At 42.3% G+C, this 18230-nt stretch overlaps 1 protein-coding gene and 1 non-coding gene across 5 annotated transcripts in view; one reads left to right on the forward strand and one right to left on the reverse strand.

Moving 5' to 3' along the window:
- The window catches only part of LOC122543279 (arf-GAP with GTPase, ANK repeat and PH domain-containing protein 1-like), a 203688-nt gene that overhangs the window by 72280 nt on the left and 113178 nt on the right, over positions 1-18230 (reverse strand). For all 4 annotated transcript variants that reach the window (XM_043681772.2, XM_043681770.2, XM_043681769.2 and 1 more), the window contains exon 4: positions 4674-4759. In XM_043681772.2, coding sequence (XP_043537707.2) covers positions 4674-4759 — 86 coding nt within the window. The remainder of the gene's footprint in view (positions 1-4673; positions 4760-18230) is intronic.
- LOC122543440 (U6 spliceosomal RNA) lies at positions 9421-9527 on the forward strand. The gene has a single exon (XR_006310024.1). It is a non-coding gene; the product is annotated as a U6 spliceosomal RNA (small nuclear RNA).

Below are 18230 nucleotides of genomic sequence, written 5' to 3' on the forward strand. Positions count from 1 at the left end.
TCTTCCCTAAAGGATATTAGTAAACCAGGTGGGTTTTAACAACAATTGACAATGGTTTTGTAATTATCATTAAGCTAGTTTTTAATTCCAGATATTTATGGAATTTAAGTTTCACCTTTGCCATGGTGGGATTGGAGCCCATTTCAGAGAACATTATCCTGGGGTAGTGGATTACCAGTCTATTTTTTTTTTACAACTATTTTTCAAATCAACCTGTTCAGAGATATTATTACACATCTCTGAAGCAGGTGGGACTTGAACCCAGACCTCCCAGTTCAGGGGTAATATCTAATGAAAGTGTTGCCTCGTGGAATTCAAGTTGGCTGCTCCAGCTGATGAGTGAGCACCAGCACAGGTGTAATGGATTGAATGTTCTTCTTTTCAGTCATGATTTCGGTGAAATAAAGTAAAAGTAAAGTTTCCATAGTCTTACCAGACCATAAGCTGCTCTCTCACCACAGAGATGACTAGTGGTGGTTTAACCAGAGGGTCACCACACCTCAGGTGAGAGAAGAGGTTGAGAAAGAGAATCCTTCATGGTAACTCAGCTGGCTTGGTAAAACAAGATATCCAGTATACAGTCCTTCATCAGGGATGCCTACCTTGAAGAAATTCTTGAAGGGCTTATGCCTGAAATGTTGATTCTCCTGCTCGTCGGATGCTGCCTGACCTGTCGTGTCGTTCCAACATCACACTCTCGACTCTGATCTCCAGCATCTGTTGTCCTCACTTTCTCCAATCCAGTATACAGTTGGACGTTTCTAGTTCCTCATTGCAAATCATGGCAACCAATGGAAGCACACGTCAGTTAACTGAGAGATGCCATAGTCCCAGAGGGCCATAGGATGCTCTCTTATTAAAAAGAAGTGACTGGTGCTTAATTTAACTTGAAGGTAATCATGTTTCGAATGAAGGGCGAGGTTAGAAATGTGGAGATATCATGGTGCCCTCAGCTGGTACAGGAATTGAACCTAAGCTGTTAGCGTCACTCAAATTAGCCAGCAGCCAACTAAACTAACTGACTCCCTCATTTATATGCATGTCAGATGAAAATATACCTTGACTTAGCTGTAATGCCCTGTATAGTCAAATAATTTGTTTATTGATATTTGTAATAAGGCATTTCAGTAAGATAATGAATGCCCACTGAACTGCACCCTGTCCCAGGGATGTGAGGAAAAATAACTGGAAGCTATGGGTGAGTGAAAATAGGTCCTGTTAATTCTATATGTGTAACATGCTTGTGACTGGAATTGCTATAACCAGACAGAAATATGTAGGGCACAGGAACAGATCACAGAACTGCTATCTGAAAGAAGCACAGATCATTTACTTAAAAATAGAAAGAAAGAAAACTGAAACAATAGGAAAATGGCGAGTAGATGTTCCAATCCTGCTGTTTACTACAGAGAAGTTAGAAATATTGATGGTATGCTGGAACTGTGAACCGCTTGAATATTGCTACTATAAGTGCAGATAGGGAGCAGTATTACTGCTGGACCAGAGATCCAGGTAATGTTCAGGGGACCCAGGTTCGAATCCTGACATGGCAGCTGGTAGAATTTGAATTAAATAAAAATCTGGAATTGAGAGTCTAATGATGACCATTAATCCATTGTCGATTGTCAAGAAATACCCATCTGGTTGACTAATCTAACTGCCATCCTTACCTGGTCTGGCCTAAGTTTGACTCCAGCAATTAGATTGATTCTTAACTACCCTCTGGGATGGGCAATAAATGCTAGCCTAGCCTGTGATGCCCTCATCCCGTCAATGAATAAAAAAAAAGAAATGGGGCCAATACCTTATAGTATTCCTAACTGTTATAGGTGACGGGTAGTTTTGTAATGCCAGATAGGATGGTGCAAACAGAATCAACAGCACCTATCAAAAATGGGCCCAACCGTCTTTGTGCTGTAATATTCTACAATAGTAATGGCAAGAATGGAGGAACAAAAGGATCAAAGGAAGAATGACTAAGCTTCAGTGTCTCCCCGTTTGGTACTCCAGGTGTAAAAAAATCACAAAGCATGCAAGTGAGCTGTGTCCAGGAGGCAATTCTTATTTAACTAACTACTTCGGTCTGTCTCAATCATTTGTTTGTACCATGACAGGTTGGCTTCAGGCTCAGGCTATCCCTGAAATCTGCCAAGCATAGGAAAATTTCCACACAGTCCATAATAAATCAAATTGTTGTATATAAATAATTATGAGGCACAATAACTGATCTTTTAACTATTATGCCAGGCGATGATAGCTTGCCGATTGTTCAATGGCAGAGTGCTTTTATTGTGGAAAATGGACCCATTATAAAAGTGGAGTACAGCCCATCAATCAGCACTATATTAATGTAACAGCTTATCACGCCTGTGGGAATTTAAAGCCAGACAAGTTCAAACATTTAATGGCATTTAAAATTTTAATACTTCCTTTATTCAAACCACTGGAGGGAAAAAAAAGGTTTGAAATAGTTTATAATAAAATCTTTTCTTCCTAGAGACAAAGAAACACAGTGGGCAGGAAATTCAATATCAGGAACCTGTATTTTAACTGTTTTAAATTAACACAGGGTCAGGGAGTACATTTTAATTCCCATACATGTGTGAGCTATTACATTGGAGCACTGAGCTATCCCCATTCCTAGTCCTCCCTGCTCTATGAAAATGATATGGAAATCTCTTCTCTGGGAACACCCCCTTCACCACACCCCCACCCCACCAGAAAGAAAACATGCAGGAACCATGGCTGGAACTAGCCAGAATCATTTAGAACCTGACCAACAAACTGCAATAGGCCCCTCTGATTTGCATTCATCAGAAAATCTGTGACTGCCAATGAGGCATGAGGCTTAATTATCACAATGCCGGAGGCCAATATTTTCAGTGTATATTTGAATTCTGCATCCTCTCCCCCAAACACTGATTTTGAGCAAGAATCTGTGAAGTTAATTGCTTTTTCAGTTTGAAAATGCTCCCTTTCGTTTGATTCAGTTCAACGTCTCCAATCCTACTCAACTTCTATGCCTGTAATTTACTGCCCCACTCTCCTGAATCATAGGATCCCTACAGTGTACAAGCAGGCCATTCAGCCCATCGAATCCACATCAACCCTCTAAAGAGCATCCCACTCAGACCCACCCCCAAACCCTATCCCTGTAACCCTGCGTTTATCATGGCTAACCCACCTAGCCTACACACTACAGACAATTTCCCATGGCCAATCCACCTAACCTGCACATCTTTGGACTGTGGGAGGAAACCAGCGCACCCAGAGGAAACCTAGGCAGACACACGGAGAATGTGCAATTCGACACAGACCATTGCCTGAGGTTGAAATCAAACCCAAATTCCCGGTACTGTGAGGCAACAGTGCTACCACTGAGCCACCGTGTTGTCTTCTTCCTGGGATCTAGTACTAACACTGCCTGGCACCTTTTCTGAATGGCCATTTCTCATGTGTGTATTTAAACAGGGATTGTAGCAGGCTATTCAACCACACTGGACATTACAGGCAAGATTCTGGATTAGTGGTGCTGGAAGAGCACAGCAGTTCAGGCAGCATCCAAGGAGCTTCGAAATCAACGTTTCGGGCAAAAGCCCTTCATCAGGATGTGGACTCTGTCCTCCATTTGCCATTCACCAAATATCAAATTTCTATCAGAGGGTAATTGCTATCAGAAGACAACCTTGCTGAAACAAATCATCCTTCCCACTGCCTCCTGATTGAGAATAACCATCAATAAAAGAACTTGTATATATAAAGCACTTTTCACAATACCAGACTTTTCAAAGCACTACTTTGAAAATGTAGTCTCTGTTGTAATGTAAGCAATGCAGCAGCCAAAAAATGATCACAAACATCAAATTGATAATGACCCAATAATCTATTTTTATGATGTTGACTGGAGGATAAACATTAGTTGGGACATGGGGTAAAATTATCCGAGTCTTTTTCGAATTCATTCATGGAATGTGGGAGTTGCTGGCTCAGCCATTATTGACTGCCCATCCCTAATTGCCCTGGAGAAGGTATTGTGCGCCACCTTCTTGAACCACTGCAGTCGTTGGGGTGTAGAGACAGGTGTAGGAAGACAGTTCTAGAATTTTGACCTAGTGACAGTGAATGAACACTTTTCAAAATAGGATCCTTTACATCCACCTAAGGATGGCAAACGGGGCCTTAGTTTACTGTCTAAGCAGCCCTCTCTGTCAATGCAGTGCTCCCTCATTGCTGCACTGAAGTGTTAACCTTGAGTTGATGCTCACAATCGAATGGGACTTGTACCTGGAACCTTGTGACTCCGAAGAAAATAATATTATCAACTGGTCCACAGCCAACAATTCATAGACAGACAGTAGCTGTACGCCAGAACATTCTGCTTAGTTTTACATCACAGATGTTACAACACAAACTTAAATGTCTGATGATCCTTATTTGTCAGTTTTATTTTCTCAGCCCACCTCACATTGTCATGGTATTGCATGGGAAACAACTTACTTTTGATATGGAAACTCTCAGACAGCCTGAGGCTCAATGATTAAAGTTTGTGTGTATAATGACTCCAGCCAACCCTACTTATGTCTTTTTTCATGAGAAGCTGATTATAGTAGGGCTAATCTCTCCCTCATGTAGATCAATATGCCTCGCTTTCAATAGCTGTGTTAGACACGTACCTGTGCATCTGGAGGACCTCCTTCATCCCTGATCAGCAGCAAATGGCTCTGACCATTGACATTGATTTCCTTTTTGTATCGACCACCTAGCAGAGACACAGTGCATACACAATAAATTCTTCAGACAAATAGACTTTTTAAAAAAACAAACTGCTTCAAGTTTTCTGCAAATAAACACTTGATCTGATGGTTTATGGTCTAAGTCCACTGGTTGTACTCAAAAGCAGAAGTTAGATGACCTCTAAAACTCATCAGTGTGTAATCTCGGTGATGTGTGATACCATTCCTCAACATGTGTTTCAGCCCTCCAATGATGTCATCCAGTGGGTAGCACTCTTGCCATCAAGTCAAAAAACATAAGGGTAGGAGACATGATGGTAATGTTACTGAATCAATTACTGAGCTGCCTGAACTAATGATCCACAGATTCAAATCCCATCAGAGCAGCAAGGATATTTCATGTAAATTCAATAAATCTGGTATCGGTGACCATGAAACAACCAGATTCTTGTAACACCTCATCTGGTTCACTAGTATCCTTTAGGGATGGTTCTTACTTGGTCTGGCCTCATGTGATCCAGACCATAGCAATCTGGCTAACTCTTAACTGCCCTTCTAAATGACCCAACAAGCCAATCTGTTATACTCCAGAATGGTGGAACACCACTACCTTCTCATGAGCAATATATACAGAGGAAACTCGATTATCCGAATACCAATTATCTGAAAATCGGACTATCAGAAGGAGATCTCGAGGTCCCAATAGAAACACTACATCAAAGACTTGTTTCCAGCAGTGATTGCATCTTTTGTTTACAGTGATTAAATAGGCATCGTCTCCAAATGACTAACCTCCCGCCCTCTCTCTCTCCCCACATTTTCCCTGGAGTCCTACAAAGGGGTATACCCTAACCAACACCCCACCCCCCGCTTCCCAGGAATAATCTCTCCAACATTGTCCTGTACAGGGCAAACATGGAACCTGTCAAAAATTTGCAGTAAAAAGTGTGTGTGTGTGTGTGTGTGTGTGTGTGTTATTTGGAGACTTACCCCACAAAGGCAGCAGCAGTCTTGTTGTTGGTGTGCAGTCTGTATGCCCCGTAGAGGGGTGGGGGTGGATTGGGGTGTTTTTTGCTGCTGCAGTCTCCTGAATAGGGATCAGATTTTAAAACTCCGAGCCCCAGAGGAAAGGTATTTAATCGATTTTCCAAATAATCAATTATCCGAACGAAATAGTGCCCGCCCATCACGTTCGGATAATCGAGTTTCCACTGTATTGGCTTTTGTAGCAGTGCCCATATCCCATGACTGAGTAATAAAAGAAAACCTTCAGGGTTCGAGCACATAATGTAGACAGACCTTCCCACAACAGTACTGTGGGAGTTCTGCAATGTCAGAGATGTCATCTTTCAGATAAGACATTAAACCAAGGCTCTAGCTGATCTCTTAGGAGAATGGAGAATATCCCTTGCCACTACTTGAAGAAGGGCAGGCAAAGTTCTCATTTCCCGAGTCAACAGTTATCTTTTAACTGTCTACCTTTGAGATAATGTAAACTTCAGAACTTTAATAACCGATCATGGATTAAAAGAATCAGCAGCAACTCTGTTTGGAATAAACTGTTAAGGGATAAGGACAAATTGTTACACAGGAATTGAAAGCAATTAGCCATGTCTGGAAAAAGGAGTTGAAGCTACATAAACAAAACTGTTTCAACAACTGCTTGATAACGAGATGCCTCACGCCACCAGGTCAAATGATTGCCCTGCAGAAGAATTTAAGGAGTTAATTGCAGGAAAGTTGTGTCTTCAAACAGGCAGTCAATGCCAAATGTGACAAGGAGCAGGGAAGCTACTTATAAGAAACCAAGCTGCAGACTTGCAATATTGTGGATGAAAGAATGGAAAGGATCATCAATAATGTCACACAATAAACTTGAAAGACAGAAAATACTATAGGAATTCAACTCTAGGATTCTTCAGTAGCAGAACTCCAGAGAAAAACACTACATAAGGATCGAACCCTGGACACAGCCAAAAACAGACGCTGTTGGTTGGAATTTTAGTTGAAATCCACCACTAATCTGGTAGTAGCCAAGTTGGGTTGTGATGTTTAACTTGCTTACTTGAGTGGTCTTATTTTGGTTGCTACACGCAATAAAGTTTAAGTAATTGTTTAAGTATTTCATTGTCTGTGAGATTTCTTAATAAGTAACTGAATTAAAGGTAGCTTGTGGTAATTTTCACACACCTTAGCATTACCATAATGCTATCAGATCAGCTGGTCATTTACCTCACTGCTGTCTGTAGAGCCTTCTATGAACAAATTGGCCAACAGTTTCTATACATTGCATCAGTTATGATGTATATTTAAACTTCTATAGTATTTCAAAAGCATTTTTAACACATTCTGAGCCTAATAACTGTACTGCATAAATTCTAATTTCAAATGAGTGAGCAGTGAACCACCCCATGTTTGGAGGGGGATGGAAATAAAAATTCAATGGGTATTAAGAAATAAAAAGTATGAAAAGACTTGAGGAAAGAACAGAGAAATGGAATTCAAATGGATAGCATCAGGAGACCTGCCACAGGTGTGGTGAGCCAAATGGATTTTATATGATCTGATTCAGTGAGAAGCCAACAACCTATCTGGCAAAGTAATTTTACTGAACTAACAATGAGAAAGTACAAAGGAGCTCTATTAATAAATAAGTTAAATTCCAATGGTGGGTGTTCCCAAGACTTGACTGTGCCAATTTGTGGTTAGGTGTTTGGTGAGGTAAGTGGTGGTGTCCCTATGAGGCAAACAGAATCTCTGGTTTCTCAGCAGCTTGATTTGCAGATTATTAAAAATGATAAGGCTTTCCGCATGTGTATCACGCATCTAGTGTAAAAAAACTTATTCAACACCCTCTGTTACTTTGCTCAAGTGGCTGTCCTTCACATGTGAATTTAGACTGCTAGGCGTGAAAAGGTTTTTGATCATGGGGAACATCATATGCACATGGCCATTCCTGCCCTCATCCAGACACTTTGACTCACCTCTGGAGCAGAGGGCCTTGAATCTAGTCCTTCTGGCTCAGGAGGTAGGAATCTGGTCCTCATTTAGATATTTTCTAATCAACCATTAACAGAGATATGATTACACATTTTTGCAGCAGGTGGAATGTGAACTCAGATTTCCTAGCCCAGAGGTAGGGACTCTACCAATACACCACATGAGCCCTCCACCTGGACCAAGAATTAGGAATTTTAATCTAATAACATACTCAGAGATGTTATGACACACCTCTGGAGCAGGTGGGACTTGAACTTGGGCCACTAAGCTCAGAGATAGAGACAATATCACTGCATCAAAGGAGCCCTTTCTGTCCTCAACTGGATATTTTTTTCCTAATCGACCTGTTCAGAGATGTTATGACACACCTCTGGAGCAGATGGGACACAAGCCCAGTCTTCTTTCCCACTAATACTGCACCACAAGAGCCACTTTCTAGCTGTGGTCAGGGCTGAAATCTTTGACTAATTGTTGCCCTCTCAACTAACACTAATTGTAATGCATCATTCAAGGGCCAGCAAACACAGCACAAACCAATTCATATCCTTCCAGGTATAGCTCAGTACAACACAAGGTGGTGCACTTACCCACTGAGCTATGCCTTCATCCTCACATGATGTACAATTTTATATTAACAGTTTCCATTAAATGGCTGTGAAAATATCTGCAGTTTCAAAATATATACGTTTATAAACAGGCTGCAGAGTTATCTTTTCAAAATGATCACAATGACATTCTACATCACAACCAGAGCCAAGTAACAAAGATTGCTCTCTGAAAGTAGCAATTTGCATTCATATGGCAGCTTTAATAGAGAAACACTTGCCAAAATGCTTCATGGAGGTATTATCAAAAGAAAATGACCATCAAGCCATGGAGGAAATATTTAGGTGGAGATACCAAAAAGCTTAAGAGAGATAATTGTGTAGTGATTGTAACGAGGTCAGCCAAGTGGACCTCATAGAAAATGAGTTCCCTGACTGGGGCAGTTAACTTGATCCAATCAGGGAGCTCTGGCTGATAGATATAAAGAGGACCCCCCCCCAAAGCCATCTACAAGACACCAACACCCTTGTGCTGTTCAGGGAGAGGTGGGTGCTGAGTGCATTATTTCCCCCTCCAACTCTATTTTGATTTAATCCCTGCCATCCCCTTCAGTGTTCGATCCCGCAGCATTGCCCTTTGATGTGAAGGGCACTGCTTGTCACTGGCCACTTGGGTGTTTCTTTTCTTCCTGGTGGTGGAAACTGAATAAAGATCTGTGCACCTTGTGTCTTTCACTGTGTCTCACACCTGCACACACACAACATGGGTGCTGGGGAAAAAAAAGCACTACCGCAGTTAGGCGGTAGTGTGGGGGTAATTAAGCAAAAAAAAACAAAACAAAACAAAAAAAGGCGAGTATTGGGGTTCTGTTCACAAAAAGAGGAGTATCAGACATCCTGCTGACTCTGAGAGCTAGCTCTGAGGGAGCTGGTTCAGTGTGGAGTGAAGGGAAGAACTCTGTTCTCTCAAGGGAAGAGGAGACTGATTTTTGTTGTTGTTGGTTTCTTTGCAGTAAGGAGGAGTTTTATTTCAAAGTTCGTTTGGTTCTTTATATTGTTTACTGAGATTGCTTGTTTGTTTGTTTTCTGGCTTTTTTTTGGCTGATTGAAGCTGTGTTTAAAAAATAAATAAATAAAGAGGAGTACTCGCTTCGGCAGCACATATACTAAAATTGGAACAATACAGAGAAGATTAGCATGGCCCATGCGCAAGGATGACACGCAAATTCGTGAAGTGTTCCATATTTAGCCTGGGTGTCTCTGGAGAAGGAGCACGTGGTGTTCACCAACACCCTTGAGCTGTTCAGGGAGAGATGGGCGCCACAGGGAGTGGAGTGTATGATTTCCCCCTCCAATTCTATTTTGATTTAATCCCTGCCCTCCCATTCACTGTTTGATCACACAGCATTGCCCTTTGATGTGAAGGAAGGGCACAGTTTGTCACTGGCCACTTGGGTGTTTCCTTTCTTCCTGGTGGTGGAAACTGAATAAAGATTTGTACACCTTGTGTCTTTCTCTGGTCTCACATCTGCACACACACAACATGGGTGCTGGGGAAAAATAAGCACTACCGAAAAAAAAACAGGAGTGTCAGGGGTTCTGTTCGCAAAAAAAAGAAATTTTAAAAAAAGTGTCAGACATCCTTTTCACTTTGAGAACTGGCTCTGAGGAAGCTGGACCAGTGTCAAGTACTATGCACGTGTAAATAAAGGGTGACTTGGTGACGGGATACCAGTCTCTGTGGAGTTATTTCAACTGGTTTTAAAAGCTGGTCTTAAAGGAGGAGAGAGGTAGAGAGGTGAAAGGTTTTATGGAAGGAATTCCAGAGTTTGACGCCCAGCAGTTGAATGCATGGTCACTAATGGTGGAGCATGGGGAGGGTTGCATAAGAGGCCAGAGTTAGAGGAATGGCAGGTTTGGGTTACAGGTTGAATACAGGTTCCTGAAGAAGGGCTTATGCCCGAAACGTCGGATTCTCCTGTTCTTTGGATGCTGCCTGACCTGCTGCGCTTTTCCAGCAACACATTTTCAGCTCTGATCTCCAGCATCTGCAGTCCTCACTTTCTCCTTACAGGTTGAATAGGCAGGAAGAGGTTAGAGAGATAGAGACGGTGAGACCATGTTGAGATTTAAAATGCTCACTGTTTAAATAGTCTTTGAGTCAAAATTGAGCAAGATAAGACAAGGATGAATAAGGGGACCTGGTTTGGTTGGGATACACGGCAAAAAAGAGTTGGATGAGTGGAGGTTTACTCAGGTGGAGCATAGAATTACATCCAGAATGTATGGATGAGAGTTTTAGTGACAAATTGGCAAGGTAGGGTTGGTAGCAGGTGACATTATGAAGGTAGAAGTAGTTCTTTGTGATAGAGAGAATATGCGGTCAGAAATTCAGCTTTGGATTAAGTGGGACGCCAACATTGTAAACAGTCTGGGTTAACCGAGACGGTGGCTAGTGTAGGGGATAGAGTTCTTGGCAGGGGTACATAGAGATTGGGGCATAGATCAAAGACACTGGCTGAAGTCAACTAAGGCTTTAGCTGGAGGAAGTTGGAACTCATGCAAGACAGGACATCAAACAGCAGTCTAAGAAAACACAGACAGTGGAGGCTCAAGCTAGGTGATGGAAAGGGAGAACTGGGTATTGTCAGCACATATAGAGTGGAATTTGACCCCATGTAGCCAAGGACTGAACATAGGTGAGGAAGAGAGTCTAAAGCCTCTAGAGGTAATGGTGTAGCAGCTAACTGGTGGGGATCCGCTAATGCAGTATTTTTACCTCGCGTGAAAAATTTAAATTCCACACTGAATAATTAAAATTATCCATGATTTTTCTGATGTTTCTTTCAAAATAAAAAAACCTTTGTTTCACAAAATAGATTGACATGATCACAACAATTTTGAGTGGCTTGGTTACACACTAGAAGCCTTTTGTGATAGTTAAATAAAATGTTAAAACTGTCATGTTTGATAGAAAGCATCCATGCTGGCCATGCTAAAAATAAAGCCCTGAAACAACTAGGTACATATCAAAGAGTTGGGCTACAAACGATTGCTGCAATGGGACCACATCCTGTCAAGAGCATGGCGTGAGCCTGTTTAACCGCATCCTGCGGAAGTGAAGCAGTCTTTCTGAAAAATCAATGTTCACTTTATAAGTGGGGAAAATTTCACTTGATTTTTCCAACAATAAAAATAATAAAGAAATACTCAATGCACATTAACTATGAACTTTGCTTGTAACTCCATTAGGCCTCCTTTTAAAATATCTCCATTGATCATATTTAATAAGCCCTTTACATTACTCAGAACCACTTTAAATAATTGTTCTTTCTGCCGTTATTTCTGATGTTCCAGGATTTTGACCCAACAATACTGAAGGGATGGCAATATACTTCCAAGTCAGGATGGTGAGTGGCTTGGAGGGGAACTTGCAGGAAGTGGTATTCTCATGTATCTGCTGCCCTTGTCCTTCTATATGGTAGTGGGTTTAAAAGGTGTTGTCTGAGGAGTTTTGGTGAATTACTGCAGTGCATCTTGTAGATGATACACACTGCTGCTACTGAGCGCCAGTGGTGGAGGGAGTGGATGTTTGTGGATGTGGGGCCAATCAAGTGGGCTGTTTTGTCCTGGATGGTGTCAAGCTTCTTGAGTGTTGCTGGAGCTGCGCCAATCCAGGCAAGTGAGGAGTATTCCATTACACTCCTAACTTGTGTCTTGTAGATGGCTTTGGGGGGTCAGGAGGTGAGTTACTCACCACAGTATCCTTCGCCTTTGACCTGCACTTGTAGCTACAGTACTTATTTGTCTTGTCCAGTTCAGTTTCTGGTCAATGGTAATCCCCAGGATGTTGACAGTGAAATGTTCAGTGATGGTAATGCCATTGAATGTCATGGGGTAATGGTTGGATTCCATATTGTTAGAGGTGGTAATTTCTTGGGACTTGTGTGGCTTGAATATTATTTGCCACTTATCACCCCAAGCCTGGATATTGTCTGTGACTTGCTGCATTTGGACATGGATTGCTTCAGTATTTAAGGAGTTGCAAATGGTGCTAAACATTCTGCAAACATCTCACTTCTGATCTTATGATGGAAGGCTGTTCACTGATGAAGCAGCTGAAGGTGGTTGGGCCTACCACACTACCCTATGGAACTCCTGCAAAGATGTCCTGGAGCGGAGGTGACGGAACTTCAACAACCACAATCATTTTCCATTGGGCGAGATATGACTCTCACCAGTAGAGAGTTTGCTCCCTGATTCCCATTGATTTCAGTTTTGCTAGGGCTCTTTGATGCCACACTCAGTCAAATGTAGCATTGATGCCAAAGGCAATCATTCTATTTCACCTCTGGATTTAGCTCTCTTGTTTGAACAAAGGCTGTAATATGACCAGGAAACTGGTGGACCCCAAACTGAATATCAGTGAATACATTATTGTTAAGCAAGTGCTTCTGGATGGCACTGTTGATGACCCCCTTCCATCACTTTGCTGATAATGGAGAGTAGTCTGATGGGGCAATAATAGTTGGGTTGGATCAGATTTTTCTTGCATTTTGTGTGCAGGGCATACCTGGGCAACTTTCGCATTACAGGTAGATGCCAGTGTTGTAGTTGCACTGAAACATCTTGGCTAGGGGCTCAGCAAGTTCTGGAGCTCAAGTCTTCAGTCCTATTGCTGAAATGTTGCCTAGGTCCATAGCCTTTGTAGTGTTCAGTGCCTTCGGCTGTTTCTTTTTATCATATGGAGTAAATTTAATTGGTTAAAGATCAGCACCTGAGATGCTGGGGACTTCTGGAGGAGACCAAGATGGATCAACCACTCAATACTTCTGGCTGAAGATTGTGGCAAATGCTTCAACCTTAACTTTTGCAATGATGTGTGTGCCCATCTTACAAGGTCTGAAGCAAGTTGACTGAACAGAACAAGGGAGCAGACGATGGATAGAGATATATTTTCATCAACCTATTCAGAGATGTTATTACACACTGCTTGAGCAGGTGGGACTTGAACCCTGGCCTCCTGGCGCAGAGGTAGGGAGATTGCCACTGCACCACAACAGCCCTTAGATAACAGATATATTAGTTAAGGATGAATTGGGAGAGTGAGTTTTATGGAGTATGGTTAACTGAAATAAAGGTCTCAGTGAAACTGTGGACATGGACTCTACAAAAACAGTTATCTTCTTGTGTATAACAATGTACTGGGCTCCCCAGTCATTGAGGATGGGATATTTGTGAAAGCTTCTCCTCTGGTGAATTGTTTAATTGTCCACCACCATTCACAGCTGAATGTGGCAGGACTGCAGAGCTTAAATCTGATCCATTGGTTGTGGAAATCACTTAGCTCTATCTATCACGTGTCGTTCATGCTGTATGGCATGCAAGTACTCCACTGTTGTAGCTTTACCAGCTTGACCTCTCACTTTTAGGTCATACTCCTAGCATGCCCTCCTGAACCAGTAGTGATCCCCAGACTGGATGGTAATGGCTAAGTGGGGGATATGCCAGGCTATGAGATTGCAGATTAGGTTGGAGTACAATTCTACTGCTGCTGATGGCCCACAGCATCTCATGGATCTCCAGTCTTGAGTTGCAAGACCAATTCAAGATCTATTCCACCTGGCATGGTGCCACGCAAAACAATGAAGAGTATTCTTAATGTGAACTCAGGACTTTGTCTCCACAAGGACTGTGCGGTGGTCACCCTTACCCAATTCTGTCATTGGCAGATATATCTGCAGCGGGCAGATTGGTGATGATGAGGTCAAGTATGTTTTCCCCTTTTGTTGATTCCCTCACTACCTGCCACAGACCCAGTGTGTCAGCTATGTCCTTGAGCAAAAGTCCAGTTCGGTCAGTAGTGCAGCTATTGAGCCACTCTTGGTGGTGGACATTTTTCTCACAGAGTACATTCTGCAAATTGCCACCTTTAGTGTTTCTTCCTGGGGTGGTGGGTCAACAGGGCTTAGCTTGCTGTTATCATTTCCAGTGAATGTCGATGCCAAGTGGCCTGTCCAGTTTCATTCCAACTAAGCACTTTTTGAAGTGAGTGACTATTATAAATTAGGAAGCATGGCAGTCAATTTGCTTGCAGCAAGTTCTCACAAACCTCCATGTGATAGTTAGGTGCCTGTTGAGAGATACATATATTGGCTGAGACATGGGAGAGCACTCATCTGCTCTTTTAAGTTTTACCATGAAATCTTCCATGCTCACCAAAGAGGGCAAACAAACAATTTGGTCATGTAGCTCATTGCAATTTGTGACCCAGATTGGTACAAACCCACTATGGTAACTGGTAGCAGTCAAGATTCAAATCAAAGATACATCTGGTGTAAATAATTCTGTACAATGCTATACAGGGTGAGACACTCTGATTAGCATGGGCAGTGACATTATAAACATATGCCTATTGAATGATGTTTTAACACTGCCCTGATCCAATTCTTTCTCCCATTATATGATCATATCATTTTGCAGTTTTCACATAAATAACCAGAATCAATTCCCAAAACATGGACTGAAATTCCAAAATCCCACGTGACAAAACAAATTGAATTGTTCAGTTGCTATAAATCTGCACCCCTGGAAATGGCACTTAAAAAAATTAGTTGAAGTGAAATACATTCTTAGAAGAAAACAAAAACTCATCCTGCAGGAAATTAGACCATTAGCTGTCAAGAGACTTTTAGGAATCAACTTAGCCAGCAGCAGGAGTTTGAAAATAATGCTGAGAATTTCTCAAGTTATTTCCATTATGAACAATTTGTGAATGACATGAACTTGCACCAAGAATTATAAAGTGAACACACAAAGTTAAAGATAAATGGAAGCTGATGCTACTTCAAGAGAAGTGAACAACCCTGGTGCCACATCCTGTGCTACCGAGTACCAGGATGTGGGTATGAGTTCATGACAGTCAATCAGGCAAGTTCTCAATCATGAGGAGGAAAACATTATTGAGACAGAATATGAATCTAAGCTATTTTAGCATGCTTTCTACTGGCAATGCACAAGTGGGACAATTCATCTGCCAATCTCCTCACCTGGGGATCAATGTACTTTCCATGATTTGCAAGGAAGTAAAACAATACAAATCAATTGTTCAATGTGATCAGGAAATCATTCTCTGGCATTAAAGGACATTATCGTTACAGAAAGACCACTGTGCTTATTCATGGGCTGGTTATCTCCCAGTGTCACTGGGTGCTTTACCAAATTGGCTTGGCATTGTCAGAACTAACCCTGTCAATAAATGGGCCATCAATAACGGAGTGAGTGTGCACTTTAACAACCTGAAGGAGGACCATTCATTCTAAAAGCTCCCCTATGGATTTTTCATGAACATCATGCACAGGTCATTAATATGTTATGCTTTGATTTCAACATTTCAAGACCTGGAAGTCTTCAAGAAATGATGCATTTGGTAAAAGGATCCATTGGTGGAGCAGGTGCCATTTACACTCAATCATATGAGCAATGGCGTCCTGGAGAATATTAAAATGTAACTGATGAACAATTAAGTTTGACTTATTATTGACATATGTTAAGAGATTGCCATTTTCTGTACTGCACCTTTCTATGATCAGGTGATTCCAATCCCCCAACCCAATTGGACTCTTTGAGCAATGTGACCTTAGAAAACCCTCAACTATTGAAACACACAAGCTCAAAATGTTTACCCTTGTTCCTGTTTGAGAATGCTACAGGTTCTTGTTGACTCCACTGGCCCACCACAAACCTGCATCCTCCTTTTTTTTAATTAATTCATGGGATGAGAGTGTCACTGGCAAGGTCAGCATTTATTTCCCATCCCCAACTGCCAAGAGGGCAGTTAAGTGTCAACCCCATTGCTGTGGGCCTGGAGTCACATGTAGGCCAGACCAGGTAAGGATGACAGTTTCCTTCCCTAAAGGGCATTAGTGAACCAGATGGATTTAGGGCCACTGCATTGGCCAATTGGTTTTAAAGTCCTTTCTCTTTTTGGTGGAGGTAGTGAGAGGGCGAGAGAAGAGGGGGAGAGATGGCTGCTGGAAATGCATATGAATGCTAATTTGACGAACATGCTCCTCCATGTGACTGAGCAGGATTCCTTTAATACGCTAGATATTTTTAAAAAGACATCTTTAGTTCCTGTTTAAGAAAGTAAGAAAGGGAAATAGATTTCAGGACAACTGTGAATTAGAGTTGCCAAACCTCCAGGATTGACTGGGAGCCTTTTAGAACAAAAAATTATTCTTCTGGACTTCGCTGTGAGAAACTCATAAGAAAAAAAATGTATTAGGTTTTGTAAAAGATTTGTCTCACCAATTTCTTTGTGCACTTCTGTTTATAAGTGATAAAGATGTTGGTGATGGAAAAAAGGCTACTTGACTAGGCAAGGCAGGCTGGCAGGAATGAAAGCTTCAGGAGTTGACAACATTAATATTTTGTTCAGAACAACAATTTCCTATAGTTTAAGATTAGATTCCCTACAGTGTGGAAATAGGCCCTTCGGCCCAACAAGTCCACACCGACCCTCCGAAGAGTAACCCAACCAGACCCATTTCCCTCTGACTAATGCACCTAACACTATGCGCAATTTAGAATGGCCGATTCACCTGAGCTGCATATCTTTGGACTGTGGAAGGAAACTAGGGCACTGGAGGAAACCCATGCAGACACGGGGAGAATGTACAAACTCCACACAGTCACCCAAGGCTGGAAGCGAACCTGGGTCCCTGACACTGTGAGGCAGCAGTGCTAACCACTGAGCCACCATGCCACCCTGTATACTTGCAGATACATTTTATTTTGCTCAAACAATGCACAACATGCAGGCAGTCAATTCATGTGATATTTTGTAAATTCCACTTTGAAAATAGAACCAGTCTGACTCAAGACTGGGACACAGACAGACTCCAACCTCACACCTGCAATGCACTGACTGAGCTGAGATGTCACTCCTAACAAAACCTTAAGTTATCTCAAGAATGTGACGCAAAAGAAACTCTGGGATTTTCACATCAATGAACCGAAATCTGCGACCCATTCCAAAAGATGAAAGACCAAACAACAATCTAGGTTTTAGTGAGTTTTGAGAAGATTTGTAGCGCAGGTTGAGGTTCTGGATGTAAGTTTGCTCGCTGAGCTGGAAGGCTCGCCCCCAGACACCCCACCACCTCACTAGGCAACATCATCAGTGAACCTGCGGTGAGGCTCCCTGATGATGCCACCCAGCAAGGTGACGAAACGTCCGAAAATGAACCCTCCAGCTCAGCGAGCAAACCCACATTCACAATCTAGGTTTGTTCAATACATCATCCCAGTTGCATGACACTGCAATCCCCTGCCACAAATTCTGTGTCCCACGGTCCCGCTCCACAACTACCTGATGAAGGAGCAGCGCTCCGAAAGCTAGTGCCTCCAAACAAACTGAAACTGAGAATAAAGCAATATCCAGGCTTTTTTTTGTAATGTGAACAGCTCTAATTGGAGACTTCCCCTGGACAAATCTTAAAATATTCAGATTAGATTAGATTACTTTACAGTGTGGAAACAGGCCCTTCGGCCCAACAAGTCCACACCGACCCGCCGAAGCGCAACCCACCCATACCCCTACATTTACCCCTTACCTAACACTACAGACAATTTAACATGGCCAATTCACCTGACCTGCACATCTTAGGACTGTGGGAGGAAACCGGAGCACCCGGAGGAAACCCACGCAGACACGGGGAGAATGTGCAAACTCCACACAGTCAGTCGCCTGAGGCGGGAATTGAACCCGGGTCTCTGGCGCTGCGAGGCAGCAGTGCTAACCACTGTGCCACCGTGCCGCCCACTGACAGGTTTTAATTTGTAAGTGAGCTTGGAAGATTTGCTAAAGTATTAGTGGATCTCCTGCAGCAGTGCTTATGGCTGAGTTGGAAGATCAGTTGGTTTAAGACAGAAGTATTATACCACAGAA

Source organism: Chiloscyllium plagiosum, unplaced genomic scaffold (assembly GCF_037043375.1).
Source record: "Chiloscyllium plagiosum isolate Xiang-an unplaced genomic scaffold, Cpla_swu_hap1 HiC_scaffold_53X, whole genome shotgun sequence".
In the NCBI taxonomy this organism is placed as follows: Eukaryota; Metazoa; Chordata; class Chondrichthyes; order Orectolobiformes; family Hemiscylliidae; genus Chiloscyllium; species Chiloscyllium plagiosum.